The following is a 22622-nucleotide window of genomic DNA, read 5'->3' on the forward strand; positions in this document are numbered from 1 at the left end:
GAAGGTGAGAGAGGTGAGGGGGGGGGGGGAGCGGAGATGTGCGGCGGACGAGAGGCGACAGGGAAAAGGGGAGAACGAACATCTCTTCCACCCTTTGTGTTCGAGAAACACAAGGATGGGGCACGGTGCCGAGAGAGGGATCCGAGGGACGTTATCTGGGTAACAGGGTGAAGTGGAAAACAGGAGCGGGGAGTTGGAGGAATCTGCGGGGAGGGGGGAGGTGGGAGGTGAGGACTCTGCTGCCCCTGTTTTGTCATTAATACTCCGGGCAGGACAATAAAGGGCGTAAATTCAAAGTTAGCGAAAGACACCAAACTCAAAAATGTAAAACGTGAAATGTAGACGGCAGCAGCACACAGACTGCGAACGTTTAACACAGATGGTGACATTTTGATGGAAAAATATGAGGGGAGATGATGTATTCATAAATGAGATTGTGGGTGTCACTGGCGAGCCTGCTACTGCTCTTGAGAAGGTGGTGAGGAGCTGCCTTCTTGAGTTGCTACAGACCCACCGTGCTGTTCGGGACACCCAGCAACAATGAAGGTATATTTCCAAGTGGGGATGGTGTTCCCCTGCACGCCACCATGGTGCAGATTGTGAGTTTAAGGGATGCTGGCAAGAGTAGCCTGGGATTTCTTCGATAATACTTGTTAAAGCCACCATGCACTGGTGGTGAAGAAATGACTGTTTATGATGGTGGATAGCTGCTTTGTTTTAGGTGGTGCTGAGCTTGTTAAGTGATTTTGGAGTTACTTTGCAGAGTGTCCTGTCACATCCTCACCAATGCCTTGCGGATGTTGGAAAGGAATGTTACACTGAGTCATAGAGTCATAGAGCACAGAAACAGGCCCTTCGGCCCAACTTGCCCACATCCCTCCAAGCCCTTCCCCTCCATACACCTATCCAAGTATTGTACTGTTGTACCTGCCTCAACCACTTCCTCTGGCAGCTCATTCCATGTATTCACCACCCTCTGTGTGAAAAAAGTTCCTTCTCAGGCCCCCTTTTAAATCTTTCCCCTCTCTCCCTAAATCTCTGCCCCTACCCTGGGGAAATGAGTGTTACCATCCACCTTATCTATGGCTTTCATAATTTTAAACACTTCTATCGGGTCACCCCTCATTTTTCTACATTCCAAGGAATAAAGACACAGCCGGACCAATGTCTCCCTATAATGCAGGCCCTCTAGTCCTGGCAACATCTTGACCAGCTAGGAAAATGGGTGGAAAAGTGGCAGGTGGAATTTCATGCAGACAAGTGTGAGGTGATGCACTTTGGGAGGACAAACCAGGGTAAGACTGGCACAGTGAATGGCAGGGCACTGAGGTGTGCAGTAGAACAAACGGACCTGGGAATACAGATCCATAATTCCTTGAAAGGTTTATTATTGTCACTTCTACCAAGGTACAATGAAAAACTTAAAGAGAGCTTTTGGCACGTTGGCCTTCATAAATCAGGGATTGAGTACAGGAGTTGGGATGTTACGTTGAAGTTGTACAAGACACTGGTGAGGCCAAACTTGGAGTATTATGTGCAGTTCTGGTCACCTACCTATAAGCTTGAAAGAGTGCAGAGAAAATTTACACAGATGTTGTCGGGACTTGAGGACCTGACTTATGGGGAAAGGTTAAATAGGTTAGGACTTCATTCCCTGGAGCGCAGGAGAATGAGACTTTATAGAGGTATACTAAATTATGAGAGTTAGAGATAGGGTGAATGCATGCAGGCTTTTTCCCCGCAGGTTGGGTGAGACAATTGTAACATTTAGGACAAGTTTGGATTGGTACATGGATGGGAGGGGTTTGGAGGGATATGGTCCGGGTGCAGGCATAGATTAAATGGGCCGAAGAGCTTGTTTCTGTGCTGTAGTGCTCTCTGACTCTAAAACATCCTTGTAAATCTTTTCTGCACTCTTTCCAGTTTAACTATGTCTTTCCTGTAACATGGTTATGAAAACTATACACAGTACTCCAAGTGTGGCCTCACCAATGACTTGTACAACTGCAACATAATGTTCCAGCTCCTCTACTCAATGCTCTGACTGATGAAGGCCAGCATGCAACACAGCTTTTTCACCACTCTGTCTATCTTTGACACCACTTTCAATGAACTATGAACTCACACTCCGAGGTCCCTCTGTTCCATTACACTCCCTAGTCCCCTACCATTCATGGTACAAGTCCTACGCTGGTTTGACTTTCCAAAATGCATCACCTCACACTTATCTGTATTGAAATCCATTTGCCACTCCTCGGCCCCCTTCCCTAACTGATCAAGATCCCCCTGTAATCTACGATGACCTTCACGACCGACAACACCTCCCAAATTCGTGTCATCTACAAACTTACTGATCAAACCTTGTGTATTCATATCTGAATCATTTATACAAATAATATTAATAGGGGTTCCAACACTAACCCTTGCGGCACACCACTAGTCACCGGTTTCCATTCCAAGCAACAACCTTCAACCACCACCCTCTGCTTCCTACCTCCAAGCCAGTTTTGAATCCACCTAACTAGCTCTTCCTGGATTCCATGGGACCCAACCTTCCAGACCAGCCTACCATGTGAGGCCTTGTCGAAGGCCTTGCAAAAATCCAAACAGACAACATCCACTGGCCTATCCTCATCTACCCTTTTGGTTACCTCTTCAAAAAAAACTCTAAAAGATTTGTCAAACACAACTTCCCATGCACAAAGCCATGCTGACCCCTCCTAATCAGACTCTGTCTATCCAAATGTTGGTAGGTCCTGTCCCTCAGAATACCCTCCAGTAACTTCCTACCACTGATGTCAGACTGACTGGCCTGTACTTGTCCAAGTGCCTTTTAAATGTTGTTAATGTATATGCCTCAACCACTTCTCTGGCAGCTCATTCCAAATATGGACCACTCTCTGGGTGAAAAATTTGCCCCTTGGGCTTCTATTAAATCTCTCCCCTCTCGCCTTAAACCTATACCCTCTAGTTCTTGATTTCCCAACTCTGTGCACGTTCACCCTATCTGTGTCCCTTGTGATTTTCTAATAAGATCATCCCTCATTCTCCTACAATGCAATGAATAAAGTCCTAGCCTGCTCAACCTTTCTCTATAATTAAGTCCCTTGATTGGTATTGGTATTGGTTTATTATTGTCACTTGTACCGAGGTACAGTGAAAAGCTTGTCTTATAAACTGATCGTACAGGTCAATTCATTACACAGTGCAGTTACATTGATGTAGTACAGGTAAAAACAATCACAGTACAGAGTAAAGTGTCACAGCTACAGAGAAAGTGCAGTGCAATAAGGTACAAGGTCACAACAAGGTAGATCGTGAGGTCATGGTCCATCTCATTGTATAAGGGAACCGTTCAGTCGTCTTATCACAGTGGGGTAGAAGCTGTCCTTAAGTCTGGTGGTATGTGCCCTCAGGCTCCTGTATCTTCTGCCCGATGGAAGAGGAGAGAAGAGAGAATGTTCTGGGTGGGTGGGGTCTTTGATTATTCCTGGCAACATCCTCGTGGATCTTTTCTGCACTCTTTCCAGCTTAATGGAATCTTTCCTATATCAGGATGACCAGAATTGAACACAATATTCCAAATGGGCCTCACCAGTGTCTTGTATAACAGCAACATAACATCCCAACTTCTGTACTCAATGCCCTGACTGATGCCCTCATTGTGAGTGGCCACGCACTCATCACTCTCTGAGTAAAAAACTTACCCCTGACATCTCCTCTGTATCTACTCCCCAGCACCTTAAACCTATGTCCTCTTGTGGCCACCAATTCAGCCCTGGGGAAAAGCGTCTGACTATCTACCCTATCAATACCTCTCATCATCTTATACACCTCTATCAGGTCCCCCCTCATCCTCCGTCTCTCCAAGGAGAAAAGGCCGAGTTCCCTCAACCTGCTTTCATAAGTCATGCTCTACATCCCAGGCAGCATCCTTGTAAATCTCCTCTGCACCCTCCCTATGGCTTCCACATCTTTCCTGTAGTGAGGCGACCAGAACTGAGCACAGTACTCCAAGTGGGGTCTGACCAGGGACCTATATAGCTGCAACAATACCTCCCAGCTCCTAAATTCAATTCCCCGATTGATGAAGGACAATACACCATATGCCGCCTTCACCACAGAGTCAACCTGTGCAGCCGCTTTGAGCGTCCTATGGACTCGGACCCCAAGATCCCTCTGATCCTCCACACTGCCAAGAGTCCTACCATTAATACTATATTCCGCCAACATATTTGACCTACCAAAATGAACCACTTCACACTTATCTGGGTTGAACTGCATCTGCCACTTCTCAGCCCAACTCTGCATCCTATCTATATCCCTCTGTAACCTCTGACAGCCCTCTAAACTATCCACAACACCCCCAACCTTTGTGTCATCTGCAAACTTACTAACCCATCCCTCCACTTCCTCATCCAGGTCATTTATAAAAATCACAAATAGTGGACATGTGGACATGTCTGGTCGCCTCAGCTAAAGAAAGATATAGTTGTGATAGGAGAAGTGCAATGAAGATTTGTAGTGTGGGGATTGCCTTGTAAGGAGAGAGTAAACTGACTGAGCATATGCTTTCTAGTTTAGGAGAATGAGAGGTGATCTTGTGGGACCATACAAAAATTCTTGCTGAACTTGGCAGGTTAGATGCAGCAATAAAGTCTGTGGTATATAGAAGAGAAGATATTTCTTCAGCCAGAGGATAGCAAATCTCTACTTGAGGGCTATGGAGGCTCAGTCATTGACAGAGAGCAAGGAATCAAGAGATATGGGCTCAAGGACCTGATGCAGGGTTTTGACTTGAAATGTCGACAATTTCTTTCCTCCCACAGATGCTGCTTAATCTGCTGAGTTCCTCCAGCAGACTGTTTGTTGCAAAGGATCAGTCACCTGGGGTATAGTTCCCACACTCACTGATTCTCAACTGGGCACAGGTTTAAGGTGAGAGGAGAGAGATTTAATAAGATAAAATAAGATATCTTTATTAGTCACATGTACATCACAACACACAGTGAAATGCAGCTTTTGCGTAGAGTGTTCTGGGGGCAGCCCGCAAGTGTCGCCACGCTTCCGACACCAACATAGCATGCCCACAACTTCCAAACTTCCTAACCCATACGTCTTTGGAATGTGGGAGGAAACCCGAACACCTAGAAGAAACCCACGCAGTCACGGGGTGAACGTACAAACTCCTTACAGACAGCGGCTGGAATTGAACCCGGGTCGCTGGCGCTGTAATAGCGTTACACTAACCACTACAGTACTGTGCCAGCCCTGAGGGCAGGAATAGGAACCTGAGGGGCAACTTTTTCACCTAGAGGGTGATCAGTATATGGAATGAGCTGCCAGAGGAAGTGGTTGAGGCAGGTACATTAACAACATTTAAAAGACACTTGGACAGGTACATGGATAGCAAAGGTTTAGAGGGACATGGGCTGAACACGAGCAGATGAGACTAGCTTAGATGGAAATCTTGGTCAGCATGGACCAGTTGGTCTGAAGCACCTGTTTCCGTGCTGTGTGACTCTGAATGTCTCACATTCGTGGCATCAAATGGTCTTGAAGCAAGTTCACTCTCCACTGTAACACTGGCTATGAACTAGAACTCCACATACACGTTAGGTTTGAATTACCAATGCTCTGTATGCATCGTTGGATAATTTTTCTGATATAGGATAAATCCAAGATGTTTTGTTTTAGTTGGGAGCTACAGAAGTTCCTGATTGTAACCTTTGCAGTTGTTAAGATTGTTCTGACACTCAACTGTAATACCTTGACAGGCAGTGTAAGTGAAACAATGGAGACACAAGAAACTGCAGATGCTGGAATTTGGAGCAAAAACAAACTGCTGAAGGAACACAGCAGGTTAAGCAGTATTTGGGGAGGCACAGGGATGGTCAACATTTCAAGTGAGAATTTCATAAACTATGGTAGAGGGCAAACCACATTTCAGAAGTCCTGGAATGGAAAGTCTCATCTTGAGAATAGATGCGGTGGAGATGGAGACACTAAGAGAAATGGATGTTGTCCTTGCAGGTGTCCAAGGTGCTGTGGGAGTCAGTGGGTTTGTGGAAGATATCAGTGGATAGTGTGCCTCCTGAAATAGAGACCGAGAGATTCAGAAAAGCGAGAGAAGTGTCAGAAATGATCCAACTGAAATTGAGGGTAATTAAGGAAGAGGGGATGCAACTCTGTTGCCTTTGGTGCTTTTGATGTGGCTTCCTCTACAATGGCAAGGCCAAGGGTAGACTAGGTGACCATTTTGCAGAGCACCAGCGCTCTGTCTGCAATGGCCATCTTGAGCTTCTGGTTGCATGCCATTTCAACTCCCCTTTCCATTCCCAAACTGACTTGTCCATTCTTAGCCTTCTCCACTGCCAGGATGAGGCCCGATGCAAACTAGAAGAACATCACCTCATATTCTACCTGTGTCCTCTACAACCCAATGATACGAACATTGAATTTTAAAATTTCAGGTAACCCATTCCTCTTGTGTTCCTTTCCCACTGCTACCAGTCCACCTAGGATCTCTGTCCACCTTTCCTATATTCCCATCGTTTCCTCCCCACCATTACTGAGATTCGTTACCCTCCCCCATCTGGTTGCATTTACCCATCATCCTCCCTTATCAGGTTCCACTTATTACCTTCCAGCCTCCACCTCTACCTTCCCCTTGCCACCCCCAATCTTGTTCCATCTGCTCACTTCTCTTCCTTTTCTGTTTCCACCTGTCACCCACCAGCCCCTGTCTCCCCTTCCCTCTCACCTCTTTATACTGGCTGACTCCCTACACTCTCAAACCTGATGCAAGATCTTGACTGGAAACTTTGACCTTCTCTTTGCCTTCACAGATGCCGCTTGACTTGCTGAGTTTGTCCAGCAGTTTAACTTTTGTTAAGTGAAACAATGGTTTTGACCTTCTTGATTGGGAATTCTGCTGTGTAACACTCAAATTTTGAGAAATCTAATAATTGTGACTAATGTTGAAATATTTCAGATTTAAAGAGATTCCCTGAAGAAAGGAAGCTGGAATTAACATCGAATGGGATTATGGATTCAGTGAGGAGGCCACCAGCTAAGTACCGAGCTGTTTCTCAGTGGCTTCATGTGATGTTGGGATTCCTGGTTGGATGGTCCGTGGCAGGGTCAAGTGAACCTCTGATTCTTCATATTGATGAAGAACAGCCAGCTTACAGTATCATTGGTGATATAAATGCAGGTCTACCACCTGGTCACATAACCAGCAGTTTCTTTACACACGAGACAGATGGCACCGGTATGTCTTCTGACTTAATCATTGACGAAACAACAGGGATTATTAAGACTGCCAGGGTGTTGGATCGCGAGTCCAGGGATAAGTACAAGTTTGTTGCAGTGAATTTGGGAGGTGATACAGTTGAGGTGGTGATATTAGTCAATGATATAAATGACAATGCTCCAGTCTTTCCCAGCAGTCAGATGCGACTGAAGATACCTGAGCAAACGCCTGTGGGAACACGATTTCGCTTAGATTCAGCTATTGATGCAGATGGAGGCCAATTTAGCACACAGGGATATCTTATACAAGATGGAAATGTGGGGCAATCCTTTAGGCTGGAAACTAAAAGACTAACAGAGACATTAGACCTGGAACTTGTGGTCAATAATCCCCTGGACAGGGAAGAGAGGTCCACTTACACATTGGTGATTGAAGCCTTTGATGGTGGAACTCCCCGCAAAACAAGTCAGATGACTTTGTATGTGTCCATTTTGGATGTTAATGACAATGCTCCAGTATTTAATCAGACTCGATACCATGCCATAATCTCAGAAAGTTTACAGCCTGGCAGCAGTTTTCTCCAGGTCTTTGCCACGGACATAGACGAAGGAAATAATGGAGTGGTTATTTATGAGATCAACAGGAGGCAGAGTGATCCCAGCCAGTACTTTGCCATAGATTCAACGACCGGTGTAATCAAATTAAACAAAGGATTGGATTATGAAATGAAGAAAGTTCATGAGCTAGTGGTCCAAGCTCGAGACAATGCTACACACCCTGAAGTAACAACAGCATTTGTTACTGTTCAGGTCAAGGATTACAATGATAACCAGCCCACTCTTACTATCATCTTTCTCAGTGAAGATGGTTCACCTCACATCTCTGAGGGAGCTCAACCTGGCCAATTTGTGGCCAGGATCTCTGTATCTGATCCTGATTATGGAGAATATGCCAAAGTCAATGTATCCTTGGATGGTGGTGATGGTAAATTTGGACTGACTACCAAGGACAATATTATTTATTTGATCTGTGTGGACCAGATGTTAGACAGAGAGGAGAAAGATAGTTACCGGCTCAGTGTTACAGCAACTGATTCTGGAACACCACCTCTGAGGGCAGAATCCACATTTACCATTCATGTAACTGATATTAATGACAACCCACCGGTGTTTGACCATTCAGGGTATAGACAGTCCATTCCAGAGGTTCTATACCCTGGGAGTTTTGTGCTACAAGTAACAGCAAGAGATAAAGATGAAGGCATTAATGGTGATATTGTATACAGCATTGTCAATAGTCCAGAGTCTCATTCTGATTGGTTCACCATTGATCGGGTTACTGGAGTTATTACCACAGCATCAACTCTGGATTATGAAACAGATCCAGCTCCCACGTTGACGGTGGTGGCCACTGATCGAGGAAATGTGCCCCTGTCTTCCTCTGTTACTGTCACCATAGCGATCCAGGATGTTAATGATAATGAGCCTGTGTTCAGCAGAAACTTCTATAATACATCAATCAAAGAAAATGAACCACCTGGGACCTGCTTCCTCCAGGTAGGCCACTCCACATTGATGGAGTTCTGATTATAAATCTTGATGGTTTTGAACTTGAATTCAAGGAGGAGTCAAGGATTGGCAGTGAGGTGGTGATTTAAAGTGAGGTGTAACTTTGAGTAAAGTCTATATCAGTCGTTTGGGTTTGAATAATTAATTGAGATAATGGGAGTGATGGGGTTATATTTAAGTGTTGGGAATGAATACATTATTAATCATCAAATGTTCCTCAGAGGAAGGAATTGGAAGACTTTCCAATGTCATACTCTCTGTCTATGTTTGGTAAGCTTCCCTGTCCAACAGAATATTCAAGTGGGAGACTGCAGTGGGAAATAGACAAAGCTAATCCTTTGTGAGGTAAAATCTTGCACCATAAAGCCTCATTTATAAATCATCCTATCAATTTTAAACCTTGCTTCATGATGGACACAAAAAGTATTCAAATCGGCTGATGGAATGTTAGCCTTTCTATCAAGGAATGGAGCACATTGTGTTGTAAGAAATGTTAAAAGTTGTAGAAACTCTGGTCCAACCCCACTGCAGCACTGAACTGAGCTTTCAATGCCCCACTTCACTTCAGGGCTCTAGAACCAAGATGGTATATTGGGTTATGGTATAGAACAGATATGATGTAATTGAATGATGCAAAAGGCTGAATGATCTTGAGATGTGTATTCATAACTAAGGTAAGTGAAATGTTTCTTAAGATCCAAGATGCAGGTACTGCCATCCTCACAGTATGTGAAGGCACCATTGCAAGACAAAGTACTTTTAAGATCAGGGCTGAAGTGACACTAAGTATGAAGAATATAAAGAAAACATCCAGAAATAGATGAAGGATAAATGGAAAAAATATCTAATTGGTTCAAATGGAATGTGGGGTTGTATAAAGGTGCAAGTTTATCGTTGAACCAAATTTTGCAGTAGGAACAGTAATTGTGCTTGTTCCAAAAGGGCAATGGAACTTTATCAGAATTTTATCTGAAACATCTCTGGTGAATACACGATGCTTGTCATTCCCACACTGTTTGGCACATTTTAGTTCCACAGATCCTGGGTGGGATTCATTGATTCTTTATTTGTATTTATGGATCTGAAGATGTACTTTCACCAATAGAACTATGACAGAAATAGACCTGACTGTAGCAGTTAGCATAACGCTTTACAGTGCCAGTGACCCGGGTTCAAATCCGGCTACTGTCTGTAAGTAGTTTGTACATTCTCCCTGTGTCTGCGTGGGTTTCCTCCGGGTGCTCTGGTTTCCTCCCACATTCCAAAGGCGTACAGGTTAGGAGGTTGTGGGCATTCTATGTTGGTGCTGGAAGCGTGGCGACACTTGCGGGCTGCCCCCAGAACACTACGCAAAAGATGTATTTCACTGTGTATTCCGATGTACATGTGACTAGTAAAGATCTTATCTTATTTCTGAATGAATCATAGAGTCATACAGCCCAGAAACAGGCCCTTCAGCCCAGCTGCTCCATGCCCACCAAGATTCCCATCTAAGCTAGTCTCATTTGCCCATGTTTGGTCCATATCCCTCTAAACCTTGAGAAACAAAGGACTGCAGATGCTGGAATCTAGATGAAAAACACTATGATGCTGGAGGAACTCAGCAGGCCAGGCAGCATCCATGGAGAAAAGCAGGCGGTCAACGTTTCGGGTCAGGACCCTTCTTCAGAGCTGAAAATTGGAAAAGGGGAAGCCCAATATATAGGAGGGAAAAGCAGAGCAGTGATAGGTGGACAAAAGAGGGGAGGTGGGGTGGGCACAGGGTGGTGATAGGTAGATGCAGGTAAGAGATAATGATAGGCAGGTGCGGGGGAGGAGGGGAGAGCAGATCCACGGGGGGTTGGGTCAAAGGGAAGGAGAGAAAGGAAAAAGGCTGGGAAAGGGAAGAAGAGAAGAAGCGTAGTGGGGGAGGTGGGTGGGGATAAAATTTTCCTATCCATGTGGAAAAACCCTGGGAAAAAGACTGTGTGCATTCACCTACCTATGTCACTCATAATTCTATACACCTTTATAAGATCGCCCCTCTTCTGCACTCCAATAAAAAATGTCTCAACTGCTCAACTTCTCACCATAACTCAGTCCCTTGAGTTCCGGCAACATCCTTGTAAATCTACTCTGCACTCTTTCCAGCTTAATGGCATCTTTCCATAGCAGGGTGACGAAAGATGAACACAATATTTCAAATGCAGCCTCACCAATATCTTGTACAACTGCAACATAACATCCCAACTTCTGTACTCAATGCCCTGACTGATGAAGGCCAGTGTGCCAAAAGCTACCTTCACTGTCATCTACCTGTGACATCACTTTCAGGGAACCCTGTACTTGTACTCCTAAGTCCCTCTGTTCTACAACACTCCCCAGAGCCCTACCATTCACTGTAAAGTCTTGCCGTCGCTTGTCTTCCCAATTTATCTCGCCACTTATCCAAATTAAACTCCATTTGCCATTCCTCAGCCCACTTGCCCGGCTGATCAAGATCCCTCTGTAAATCCTGATAACCATCTTCTTTGTTGATGACACCACCTATTTTAGTGTCATCTGTAAACTTACTAACCATGCCTTGAACATTCTCATCCAAATCATTGATATAGATGACAAAATAGAAAATTGTAGAGAATTTATGACAGAAAAACAGGTCCTAAGTCAGTTATTAAAGACTTCTTCAGGCTAATCCCATCTTCCAGCACTAGGTCCATAATCCTGCAAGTCACAGCTCTTGAAGAACTCATCCAATCCCACTTTAATGTGATCAGAGGTCCTGCCTCTCCTGCCCCTTCAGGCAGTGAGTTCTAGACTCTCTGAAATGATTTCACCATCTACCCTCTAATCCCTCTATCAATTGTATTAAATCTCGGCTACCGCTGATTTTTGATCACGCCACTGAGGAAAATAGGTCCTTGCAGTTCATAACTGAGTGTTTGAAGAGGAGAAGCTAGGACTGCTTTCCCTGAGTAGAGGAGGTTAAGAGGGGACATGATTGAGGTATATAAAATTATCAGGGGTATAGATAGGGTAGACTGCAGGAAATGTTTCCCCATATCAGAGAAAAGAACAGAATCAAAACAGAACAGAGAACAGAATCAGGTTTATTATCACTAACGTATGTCCTGAAATGTGTTGTCTTGCGGCAGCAGTATAGTGCAAGGCATTAGTATAAATTACCAAAATAAATAAATAGTGCAAAGAGGAATAATGAGGTGGTGTTCATGGGTTCATAGACCATTCAGAAATCTGATGGCGGAGGGGAAGAAGCTGTTCCTGAATCATTGAGTGTGGGTCTTCAGGCTCCTGTACCTCCTCCCCAATGGTAGTAACACAAAGAGAGCATGTCCCAAGTGGTGAGGGTCCTTAGTGATGGATGTCACCTTCTTGAGACACTGCCTCTTGAAGATGTCCTCAATGGTGGGGAGGGTTGTTCCCGTGATGGAGCTGGCTGAGTCTACAAGCCTCTGCAGCCTCTTTGAACCCTGTGCATTGGAGCCTCCATACTAGGTGGTGATGCAACCAGTCAGAATGATCTCCACTGTACATCTGTAGAAATTTGAAGAAGTCTTTGGTGACATACCAAATGTCATCAAACTCCTAATGAAGTAAAGCCGCTGACATGCCTCTCATGATTGCATCAGTGTTGGGCCCAAGGTAGATCCTCTGAGATGTTGACACCCAGGAACTTGAAGCTGTTCACCCTTTCCACCACTGACCCCTCAATGAGGACTGTTGTGTGTTATCCCGACTTCCCTTTCCTGAAGTCCACAATCAATTCCTTGGTCTTGCTGATGCTGTGTGCGAGGTTGTTGCGACACCACTAAACCAGCTGATCTATTTCACTCCTGTATGCCTCCTCGTCGCCATCTGACATTCTGCTAACAATAATTGATAGATTTATTAATTTATAAAGGTAGATAAAGCTAGAGGACATAGATTTAGAGTAAGGAGTAAAAGGTTTGGAGGGGATGTGAGGGGTCCATTTTCACCCAGACAGTGGTGAGTACCTGGAATGCACTGCCTGAGCATGTAGTAGAAGCTGGGTCACTGACAGCAGTTAAGAAATGTCTAGATGAGCACTTGAATCAGCAAGGCAAAGAGGGCTACGGTCCAGGTGATAGAAGATGAGATTAATGCTGATGGGTGCCCACTGGTCAACATGGAGGTGGTTGGCTGAGTGGTCTGTTTCCAATGCTATATGACTCTATCACTCTAAAAGCTCAAGACAAAATTCATAACATTTTTATTTACACTGCATAGGCTCATCAATTCGATGCACCTTAATTAATTCTTTCATCAGCCTCCTCTGTTCCATAGAAAACCACCCTAGCCTATCCAATGTTTCTTCATAGCTACAATTTTCCACTTCTAGCAATAGCCTTCTAGAAACATTGGAAAGTACAGCATAGGAACAGGCCCTTCGACCCAACTCATCCATGCCAATGATAGGCTGGTGGATCCGACATCAATGGTGGGTAAATTGCTGGAGGAGATACTGACGGACAAGATCTACCTCCATTTGGAGAGACAGGGTCTGATTTGGGACAGTGAGCATGGCTTTGTACATGGGAAGTCGTGTCTGACAAATCTCTTGCAGTTCTTTGAGGAGGTAAGCAAGAGGGTAGATGAGGGTAGAGTAGTGGATGTTGTCTGTATGGACTTTAGCAAGGCCTTTGACAAGCAGTTATGGCAGGCTACTCTGGAAGGTTAGATCGCATGGGGTCCAGGGAGAGAGAGCGGATTGGATTCATAATTGGCACAGTGGTAGGAAGCAGAGGGTGATGTTCGAGGGTTGGTCCCAGACTGGAGGCCTGTGTCTAGTGGTGTGCTACAGGGGTCAGTGCTGGGACCTTTGTTGTTTGTAATTTATATAAACGATTTAGATATGAATGTACAAGGCATGGTTTGTAAGTATGCAAAGTGCTGGAGGAACAGAGCAGGTCAGCAGCATCTATGGAGGGAAATGAACAGCTGATGTTTGGGCCGAGACCATTCATCTGGACTGGAAAAGAAGAGGGCAGAAGCCAGAATAAATGGGTGGGAAGAAGGGGAGGAGCACGAGTTGGCAGGTGATAGTCGAATCCAGGTGAGGGGGAGGGGGGAAGGTGAGAAATGATGTGAAAAGCTGGGAGGTGATAGGTGAAGAGGCAAAGAGCTGAAGATGATGGAATCTGATAGGAGAGGACAGTAGACCATGGAATAAAGGGAAGGAGGTGGGGAACCAGAGGGAGGAAGGTATGGGTGATGGGCAGGCTGTGAGGGTGGGGGAGGGGAAAGAGAAGGGGTGAGGGGGCCAGAGGGATAAGGAAATATGGGGGGAATGGTAACTGGAAGTTAGAGCAATCGATGTTGATGCCATCAGGTTGAAGACTACCAAGATGGAATATGAAATGTTGTTCCTCTAATCTGCACTTAGCCTCAACTTGGCAGTAGAGAAGGCTGTGGGCAGATATGTCAGTGTGGGAATGGGAAGTGGAATTAAAATGGCTGGCCACTGGGAGATTCTGGCTGTTCAAGTGGGGAGAGGAAAGGTGCTTGACGAAGACATCACCCAATCTGCATCGGGTCTCACTGATGTAGAGGAGGCTGCACAGGATGCAATAAATGATCCCGATGGATTCACATGTGAAGTGCTGCCTCACCTAGAAGGACTGTTTAGGGCCCTGAATGGTGGTGAGGGAGGAGGTGTAGGGGCAGTTGGTGTTGTAGATGGTGTAGAAGGTTATTAAAAATAACAGGGGGATCTTGATCGGCTAGGTATGCTGGCTGAGGATTGGCAAATGGCTTTCAATCCATATGAGGTATTGCATTTTGGGAGATCAAACCAGAGTGGCACTTATACAGTGAGTGGTAGGACCCTGGGGAATGTTATGGAACAGAGAGACTTAGGAGTGCAAATGCGTAGTTCGCTGAAAGTGGCATCACAGGTAGATAGGGTGATGAAGAAGGTGTTTGGTGCAGTGGCCTTCATCAGTCAGCATTGAGTAAAGGAGCTGAGAAATTATGTTGCAGTTATACAAGATGATGGTGAGACCACACTTGGAGTATTGTGCACAGTTTTAGTCGCCCTGTTATGGGAAAGATGTTATTAAACTCGAAAGGGTGCAGAAAAGATTTACCAGGATGTTGCGAATGTTGCCTGGACTTGGGGGCCTCGGTTACAAGGAGATGTTGCGTAGACTAGTACTTTATTCCCTGGAACGTAGGAGATTGAGGGGTGACCTGACAGAGGTGTATAAGATCATGAGGGGTATAGACAGGGTGAAAGCACAGAGTCTTTTTCTTAGGGAGGGATTGCTAAAATCAAGAGGGCATACCCGGTTTAAGCTCAGAGGTGAGAGATTTGAAAGAGACATCAGGGACAGCTTCACACAAAGGGTGGTGCGTATTTGTAATGAGCTGCCAGAAATAGTGGTTGAGGTAGGCGCATTAGCAACGTTTAAAAGCCATCTAGCCAAGTAAGTGGATAGGAGAGGTTTAGAGGGCTGTGGGCCAAATGCAGGCAGATGGAACTAGCTCGCTGGACAACACAGTCAGCATGGATGAGTTGGGCTGAAGGGCCTGTTTCTATGCTGTATGACTCTATGCTGACCATGGTGCCCACCAAGCTAGTCCTATCTGCCCACATTTGGCCCATATCCCTCTAAACTCCTCCTATCTATGATCTTATCCAAATATCTTTGAAATGTTGTCACTGTTCCTGCTTCAACCGCTTTCTCTGCCAGCTCATTCCATATACACACCATCTTTGTGAAGCTGTTGCCCCTCAAGTCCCTTATTAATCTTTCAACACTCACCTTAAATCTATGCTCTCCAGTTTTTCATTCCCCTTTCCTGGGAAAAAGACTGTGCATTCACCCTATCTGTACCCCTATGATTTTATACACCTCTATGATTTATACACTTCTATCAGGTCACCCCTCAGCCTCTGATGCTCCAGAGAAAACAATCCAAGTTTGCCCAACCTCTCCTTATAGTTAATACAGACCAATCCAGGCAATATCCTGGTGAAACTCTTCTGCACCCTCTCCAAAGCCTCCACATCCTTCCTACAATGCAGCAACCAGAACTGTGCACAATACTCCAAATGTGGCCTAACCAAATTTTTATGCAGCTTCATTGCATCATTGTACTCACATCATTTCGGTAATGTGGTATGAAGTACTCAAGCTGTAGCCTAACTACTGTCCTACCCAAATGTAGCATAACCCCCCTGTTCATGTACTCCATGCACTGGCTAATAAAAGCATCCCATCTGCTCCTTTTAATCCTCTTATTGGCCTGACTTGCTGCCTTTGAGGTTCTTCTTTGCCCTCACACCTTCAGTATCCTCCCATCTATTGTGTCAAAATGTTCTTGCTTCCTTTTTCAAACCACCAACAAGATGATATTCAGGGGACTGTGTGTTGCTGACAGCTGCACCTGTGTATTGCAGTGTGGAAGTCAGGAATGCACGGGACCTAAGGCATATGCACAACTGACTGCCCACTCAGCCACTGGATGTGGCCCTAAGTCGATGTGGCCCTAAGTCGAGGTGACCCTCAATCATGCTGAGCTGACGAGCTGGGTTACACATTGCATTTGGTTTGTGGCTTACACCAGCCATGACTGACACATCTCGCAATAACCCTGTTTAGTCAAATGGGCGGCCAGCATGGATGGAAATGGTTAGTGAAGTTGTCTATTTTCACTTCTATTTAACACCAATGTTTTTAATATATTTACATCAGTTGAATGAATCTATGTTATTAATTTAACTTTAATGACACTTAAAACATATTTAGATCAATTTCCACCATCTTTAACTGAGCATAGATATTTAGACATAGTTGAAAATGGCTTTGACAGCACTGGCAGCGAGATGTTGAGCTCCATTATCCCACAGAGCTACAAAAGGTTAGTGTGATGCTGGGATTGTGGGTCAAGCACATTCCAGCCTGTTGCATATTTCCTTGCCTAGTTACACCTCCCCAAATTCATTGCCTCATATTGCTCTGGACTGAATTCCATCTGCCACTTTTTTGCCACTATATCTTCCTCCAGTCTAAAGCTTTCCACCTCAGTGTCAACCACATGGCCAATTTTTGTATCATCTGTGAACTACTTGAAGGGTCATAGACGTACAGCACGGAAACAGGCCCATCAGTCCACTGAGTCTGTGCGAACTGCCAAGCACCTTTCTACATGGTTCCCAATTTTTTTATGCTTCCTTGCATCCCTATCAGCTCCCCTTAGTTTCTACTGCTCACAGTAGGGGCAATTTTACAGTGGCCCATTAATCTACCAACTTGCACATTTTTAAGAGGAAACCAGAGCACCCAGAGAATAGGCAGGGAAGTCAAGAACTAAAGAGCACAAGTTTAAATAAGAGGGGAGAAATTTAAAGGAGATCTGATAGTAAGTTTTTCCCACAGGCTGGTGAATATTTGTAATGAGCTGCTAAGAGAGGTGGGGGAGGCACATACCATTAGGATAGGCCATGTACTATTCAGGATAGATAAGTCACTGGGGCTGGATGAGATATATCCCAGGATACTACAGGAAGGGAGGGAAGAGATTCCTGCACATTTAGTAATGACCCTTGCATCCTCACTGGCCACAGGAGTAGTGCCAGATGATTGGAGGGTGGCAAATGTTGTTCCTTTCTTTAAGAAAAGGGAGTAGGGATAACCCTGGGAATTACAGACCAGGAAGTCTTACTTCAGTGGTGGGCAAATTACTGGAGACGATTCTTAGATACAGGATTTATGGGCATTTAGAGAAGCATAGGCTGATTAGAGACAGTCAGCATGGCTTTGTGAGGGGCAGGTCATGCCTTATGAGCCTGATTGAATTCTTTGAGGATGTGACAAACCACATTGATGAAGGTAGAGCAGTGGATGTGGTGTACATGGATTTTAGTAAGGCATTTGATAAGGTTCCTCATGGAAGGCTCATTCAGAGAGTCAGGAGGTATGGGATCCAGGGAAACTTGGTTGGCTGTGTGGATTCAGAATTGGCTCACCCATAGAAGACATAGGGAGCTTGTAGATGGACCATATTCCGCCTGGACGTCGGTGACAAGTGGTGTTCCACAGGGATCTGTTCTGGGACCTCTGCTCTTTGTGATTTTTATAAATGACTTGGATGAGGATTTGGAAGGGTAGGTTAGTAAGTTTGCAGATGACATGAAGGTTGTTAGTGTTGTGGATAGTGTTGAAGGTTGCTATAGATTATAACAGGATATTGATAGGATGCAGGGCTGGGCTGAGGAGTGGTAGATGGAGTTCAACCCAGTTAAGTGTGAAGTGATACACTTTGGAAGATCAAATTTGAAGGCAGAATACAAGGTTAATAGCAGGACACTTAGCACTATGGAGGAAGAGCAGGATCTTGGGGTCTACATCCATAGATCCCTCAAGGTTGACACGCAGGTCGACAGGGTTGTTAAGAAGGCGTATGGAGTTTTGGCCTTCATTAATCAGGGTATTGAGTTCAAGAGCCACGAGGTAATGTTGCAGCTCTATAGAACTCTGGTTAGACCACACTTGGGAGTATTGTGTTCAGTCTGGTCGCCTCATTATAGGAAGGATGTGGAAGCTTTAGAGAGGGTGCAGAGGAGATTTACCAGGATACTGCCTGGATTGGAGAACATGTCTTAGGAGGATAGGTTGAGTGAGCTAGGGCTTTTCTCTTTGGAGAGGAGGAGGATGAGAGGTGACTTGATAGAGATGTACAAGAAGATAAGAAGCATAGATCAAGTGAACAGTCGGAGACTTTTTCAGGGTGAGGGGACATGGCCAGTATGAGGGGACATAATTCTAAGGTGATTGGAGGAAGGTATAAGGGGGATGTCAGAAGTAACTTTTTTTTTCCCCCACACAGAGGGTGGAGGGTGCGTGGAACGCACTGCCGGCAGAGGTTGTGGGGGCAGATACATTAGGGACATTTAAGAGACTCTTAGATAGCCACATGAATGATAGAGAAATGGAAGGCTACGTGGGAGGGAAGGGTTAGATAGATCTTAGAGCAGGTTAAAATGTCGGCACAACATCACGGGCTGAAGAACCTGTACTGTGCTGTAATGTTCTATGTTCTATTACAACATTTAAAATGCAGTTGTACAGGTACTTGGGTTGGAAAGTAGGGACAGGGACAAGTGAGATTAGTGTAGATTGGCATCATTGTTGGTAAGAACAAGGTGGGTCAAAAGTGCCCATTACTGTGCTGCATGATTCTATGAAATAGCAGCAAGGATACTGAGGAGCAGATCGGGCGGCAGATTCTGGAAAGGTGCAAAAATAACAGGGTGTTATCATGGGAGAGTTCAGCTTCCCAAATATTGATTGTCACTTGCTTAGTACCAAAGGTTTAGATGGGGCAGAGTTTGTTAAGTGTGTCCAGGACAGATTCCTGTCACAGTATGTTGACAGGCCGACCAGAGGGAATGCCATATTAGATCTGGTATTCAGTAATGAACCGGGTCAGGTGACAGATCTCTCAGTGGGTGAGCATTTGGGGGACAGTGACCACTGCTCCATAACCTTTGGCATTGTCATGGACAGGGATAGGAGCAAAGAGGACAGGAAAATATTTAATTGGGGAAGGGCAAATTATGAGGCTAGAACTTGCAAGTGTAAATTGGGATGATATTTTTGAAGGGAAATGTACTATGGAAATGTGGCCATTGTTCAGGGATCTCTTGCAGGATGTTAGGGATAAATTTGTCCTGGCGAAGCAGAGAAGGAATGGCTGGGTGAAGGAACCATGGTTGACAAGAGAGGTGGAACATCTAGTTAGGAGAAAGAAGGCAGCATACATAAGGTTTAGGCAGCAAGGATCAGAAAGGTCTCTTGAGGAATATAGGGTAGCAAGGAAGGAACTTAAAAAGGGGCTGAGGAGAGCAAGAAGGTGACATGAAAAGGCCTTGGCGAGTAGGGTTAAGGAAAACCCCAATTTTCACTTATGTGAAGAGCAGAAGGATGATGGGAGTAAAAGTAGGACCGATTAGAGACAAAGGTGGGAGGATGTGCCTGGAAGCTGTAGAAGTGGGTGAGGTCCTCAATGAATACTTCTCTTCAGTATTCACCAAGGAGAGGGGCCCTGATGACGTTGAGGACAGTCTTGGTAAGGTTAATGTTCTAGAGCATAATGATATCAAGAGAGAGCCTGTGTTGGTGCTGTTAGAAAATATTAGGACAGAGAAGTCCCCATGGCCTGATGGAATATTCCCCAGGCTGCTCTGCAAGGCAAGGGAGGAGATTGCTAAGCCTTTGGCTAGGATCTTTGAGTCCTCGTTGTGCACTGGAATGGTACCAGAGGACTGGAGGGTGGCAAATGTTGTCCCCTTATTCAAAAAAGGTAATAGGGATAGTCCAGGGAATTATAGATCAGTGAGCCTTACTTCTGTGGTGGGCAAGCTTTTGGAAAGGATTCTTAGAGAATCATTTAGCATTTAGAGAATCACGGTCTGATCAGGGACAGCCAGCATGGCTTTGTGAAGGGCAGATCATGTCTCACAAGCCTGATCGTGTTCTTTCAGGAGGTGACCAGACAGATTGATGAGGGTAGTGCAATAGATGTGGTCTACGTGGATTTTAGTAAGGCATTTGACAAGGTTCAACATGGTAGGCTTCTTCAGGAGGTCAGAGGTCATGGGATCCAGGGAAGCTTGGCCATGTGGATTCAGAATTGGCTTGCCTGTAGAAATCAAAGGGTTGTGGTGGAGGGAGTGCATTTCAGATTGGAGGGCTGTGACTAGCTGTGTCTCGCAAGGATCGGTTCTGGGACCTCTGCTTTTCATGATTTTTATTAATGACTTGGATGAGGGGGTAGAAGGGTGGGTTGGCAAGTTAGCAGACAACAAAAGTGTTGGTGTTGTTGTGGATAGTGCAGAATATTGTCGAAGATTGCATAGGGACATTGATCAGATACAGAGCTGGGCTGAGAAGTGGCAGATGGAATTCAATCCGGAGAATTGTGAGGTGGTAAACTTTGGAAGGACAAACTCCAAGGCAGAGTACAAAGTCAATGGCAGGATTCTTGGTAGTGTGGAGGAGCAGTGGGATCTGGGGGTCCATATCCACAGATCCCTGAAAGTTGCCTCACAGGTGGATAGGGTAGTTAAGAAAGCTTATGGGGTGTTAGCTTTCATAAATCGAGGGATTGAGTTTAAGAGCCGCGAGGTAATGATGCAGCTCTACAAAACTCTGGTTAGACCCCACTTAGAGTACTGTGTCCAGTTCTGGTTGCCTCATTATAGGAAGGATGTAGAAGCGTTGGAAAGGGTGCAGGGGAGATTTACCAGGATGCTGCCTGGTTTAGAGAGTATGCATTATCAGGAAAGACTAAGGGAGCTCGGGCTTTACTCTTTGGAGAGAAGGAGGATGAGAGGAGACATGATAGAGGTGTACAAAATATTAAGAGGAATAGATAGAGTGAACAGCCATTGCCTCTTTCCCAGGGCACCAATGCTCAATACAAGAGGGCATGGCTTTAAAGTAATGGGTGGGAAGTTCAAGGGAGATATCAGAAGAAGGTTTTTTACCCAGAGAGTGGCTGGTGCATGGAATGCGCTGCCTGGGGCGGTGGTGAAGGCAGGTACATTGGTCAAATTCAAGAGATTACTAGATAAGCATATGGAGGAATTTATAATAGAGGGATATGTGGGAGGAAAGGGTTAGATAGTCTTCAGTAAGGTTTAAAGGTCAGCACAACATTGTGGGCCCAAGGGCCTGTATTATGCTGTACTGTTCTATGTTATGTTCTATGAATTCAATGTTCATGCCGTTAGGCTGCAAGGTTCCAAGATGGAAAATGAAGTGCTGTTCCTCCAGTTTGCACTTGGAATTCTCCTGGCAGTGGAGGAGGCCGAGGACTGACATATCAGTGATAGTGTGGGAGGGGGAGATGAAGTGACTGGCAACGGGGAGATGCAGATCGCAGTTACAGACAGAGCGTGGGTGTTCTGCAAAACGGTCACCTAGTCTGAGTTTGGTCTCACCAATGTAAAGGAGGCCACACTTGGAGCACCAAATGCAATAAATGATATTAAGGGGGGTGCAGGTGAATTTCTGTCTCACCTAAAAGGACTGTTTGGGTTCCTGGATAGGAGTGGTGTAGAGGCAGGTGTTGCATCTATGGTGGAGGCAGTGGAAAGTTTCTGGGGTGGGAGCGGGATGGGTTGGGTGGGGGGTGGCAGTGTGGCGAAGAGTGAACTAGGCAGTCGCAGAGAGAGGATCCCTGTGAAAGGCAGAAAGGGGTGGGGAAGGGAAGATATGCTTGATGGTGGGGTCCTGTTGGAGATGGCGGTAGTGGTGGAGAATGATGCGTTGGATACATAGGCTGGTGGGATGAAATGTAAGGACAAGGGGGACCCTATCCCTGTTGGGTCTGGTAGGGGCAGGAGTGAGAGCAGAGGTGTGGGAAATGGAAGAGATATGGGTGCGAGCTCTCTCGACCACAGTTGGGGGGAAGCCCCAGTTAGAAAAGAAGTTAGACATCTTGGATGTCCTGGAGTGAAAAGCCTCGTAATGCGAACAGATGCGGTGGATATAGAGAAATTGAGAAAAAGGGATAGCGTCCCTTCAAGAGAGGGTGGGAGGAGCTATAATTGAGGTAGCTGTGGGCATCAGTGGGTTTGTAGAAGATGTTGGTGGATAAGGAATCTCCTGGGATGGAAGTAGAAAGATTGAGGAAGGAGAGAGAGGTGTCAGAGATAGTCCAAGTGAATTGGAGAGCAGGGTGAAAATTAGTGGCGAAATCTATGAAACCGTCGAGTTCCGCACAGGTACAAGAGGTGGCACCAATATAGTCGTTGATATAGTGGAGAA

The 22622-nt window shown here is 45.4% G+C and overlaps 1 protein-coding gene across 1 annotated transcript in view; it reads left to right on the top strand.

The window, feature by feature from the left end:
- Positions 1-494: 494 nt before the first annotated feature.
- Positions 495-22622, top strand: part of dchs1a (dachsous cadherin-related 1a) — a 241409-nt gene continuing 219281 nt past the window's right edge. Inside the window, exons 1-2 of the mRNA XM_052026374.1 lie at positions 495-546; positions 6995-8811. Coding sequence (XP_051882334.1) covers positions 7048-8811 — 1764 coding nt within the window. The 5' untranslated portion in view covers positions 495-546; positions 6995-7047. The remainder of the gene's footprint in view (positions 547-6994; positions 8812-22622) is intronic.

Source organism: Pristis pectinata, chromosome 11, assembly GCF_009764475.1.
Source record: "Pristis pectinata isolate sPriPec2 chromosome 11, sPriPec2.1.pri, whole genome shotgun sequence".
In the NCBI taxonomy this organism is placed as follows: Eukaryota; Metazoa; Chordata; class Chondrichthyes; order Rhinopristiformes; family Pristidae; genus Pristis; species Pristis pectinata.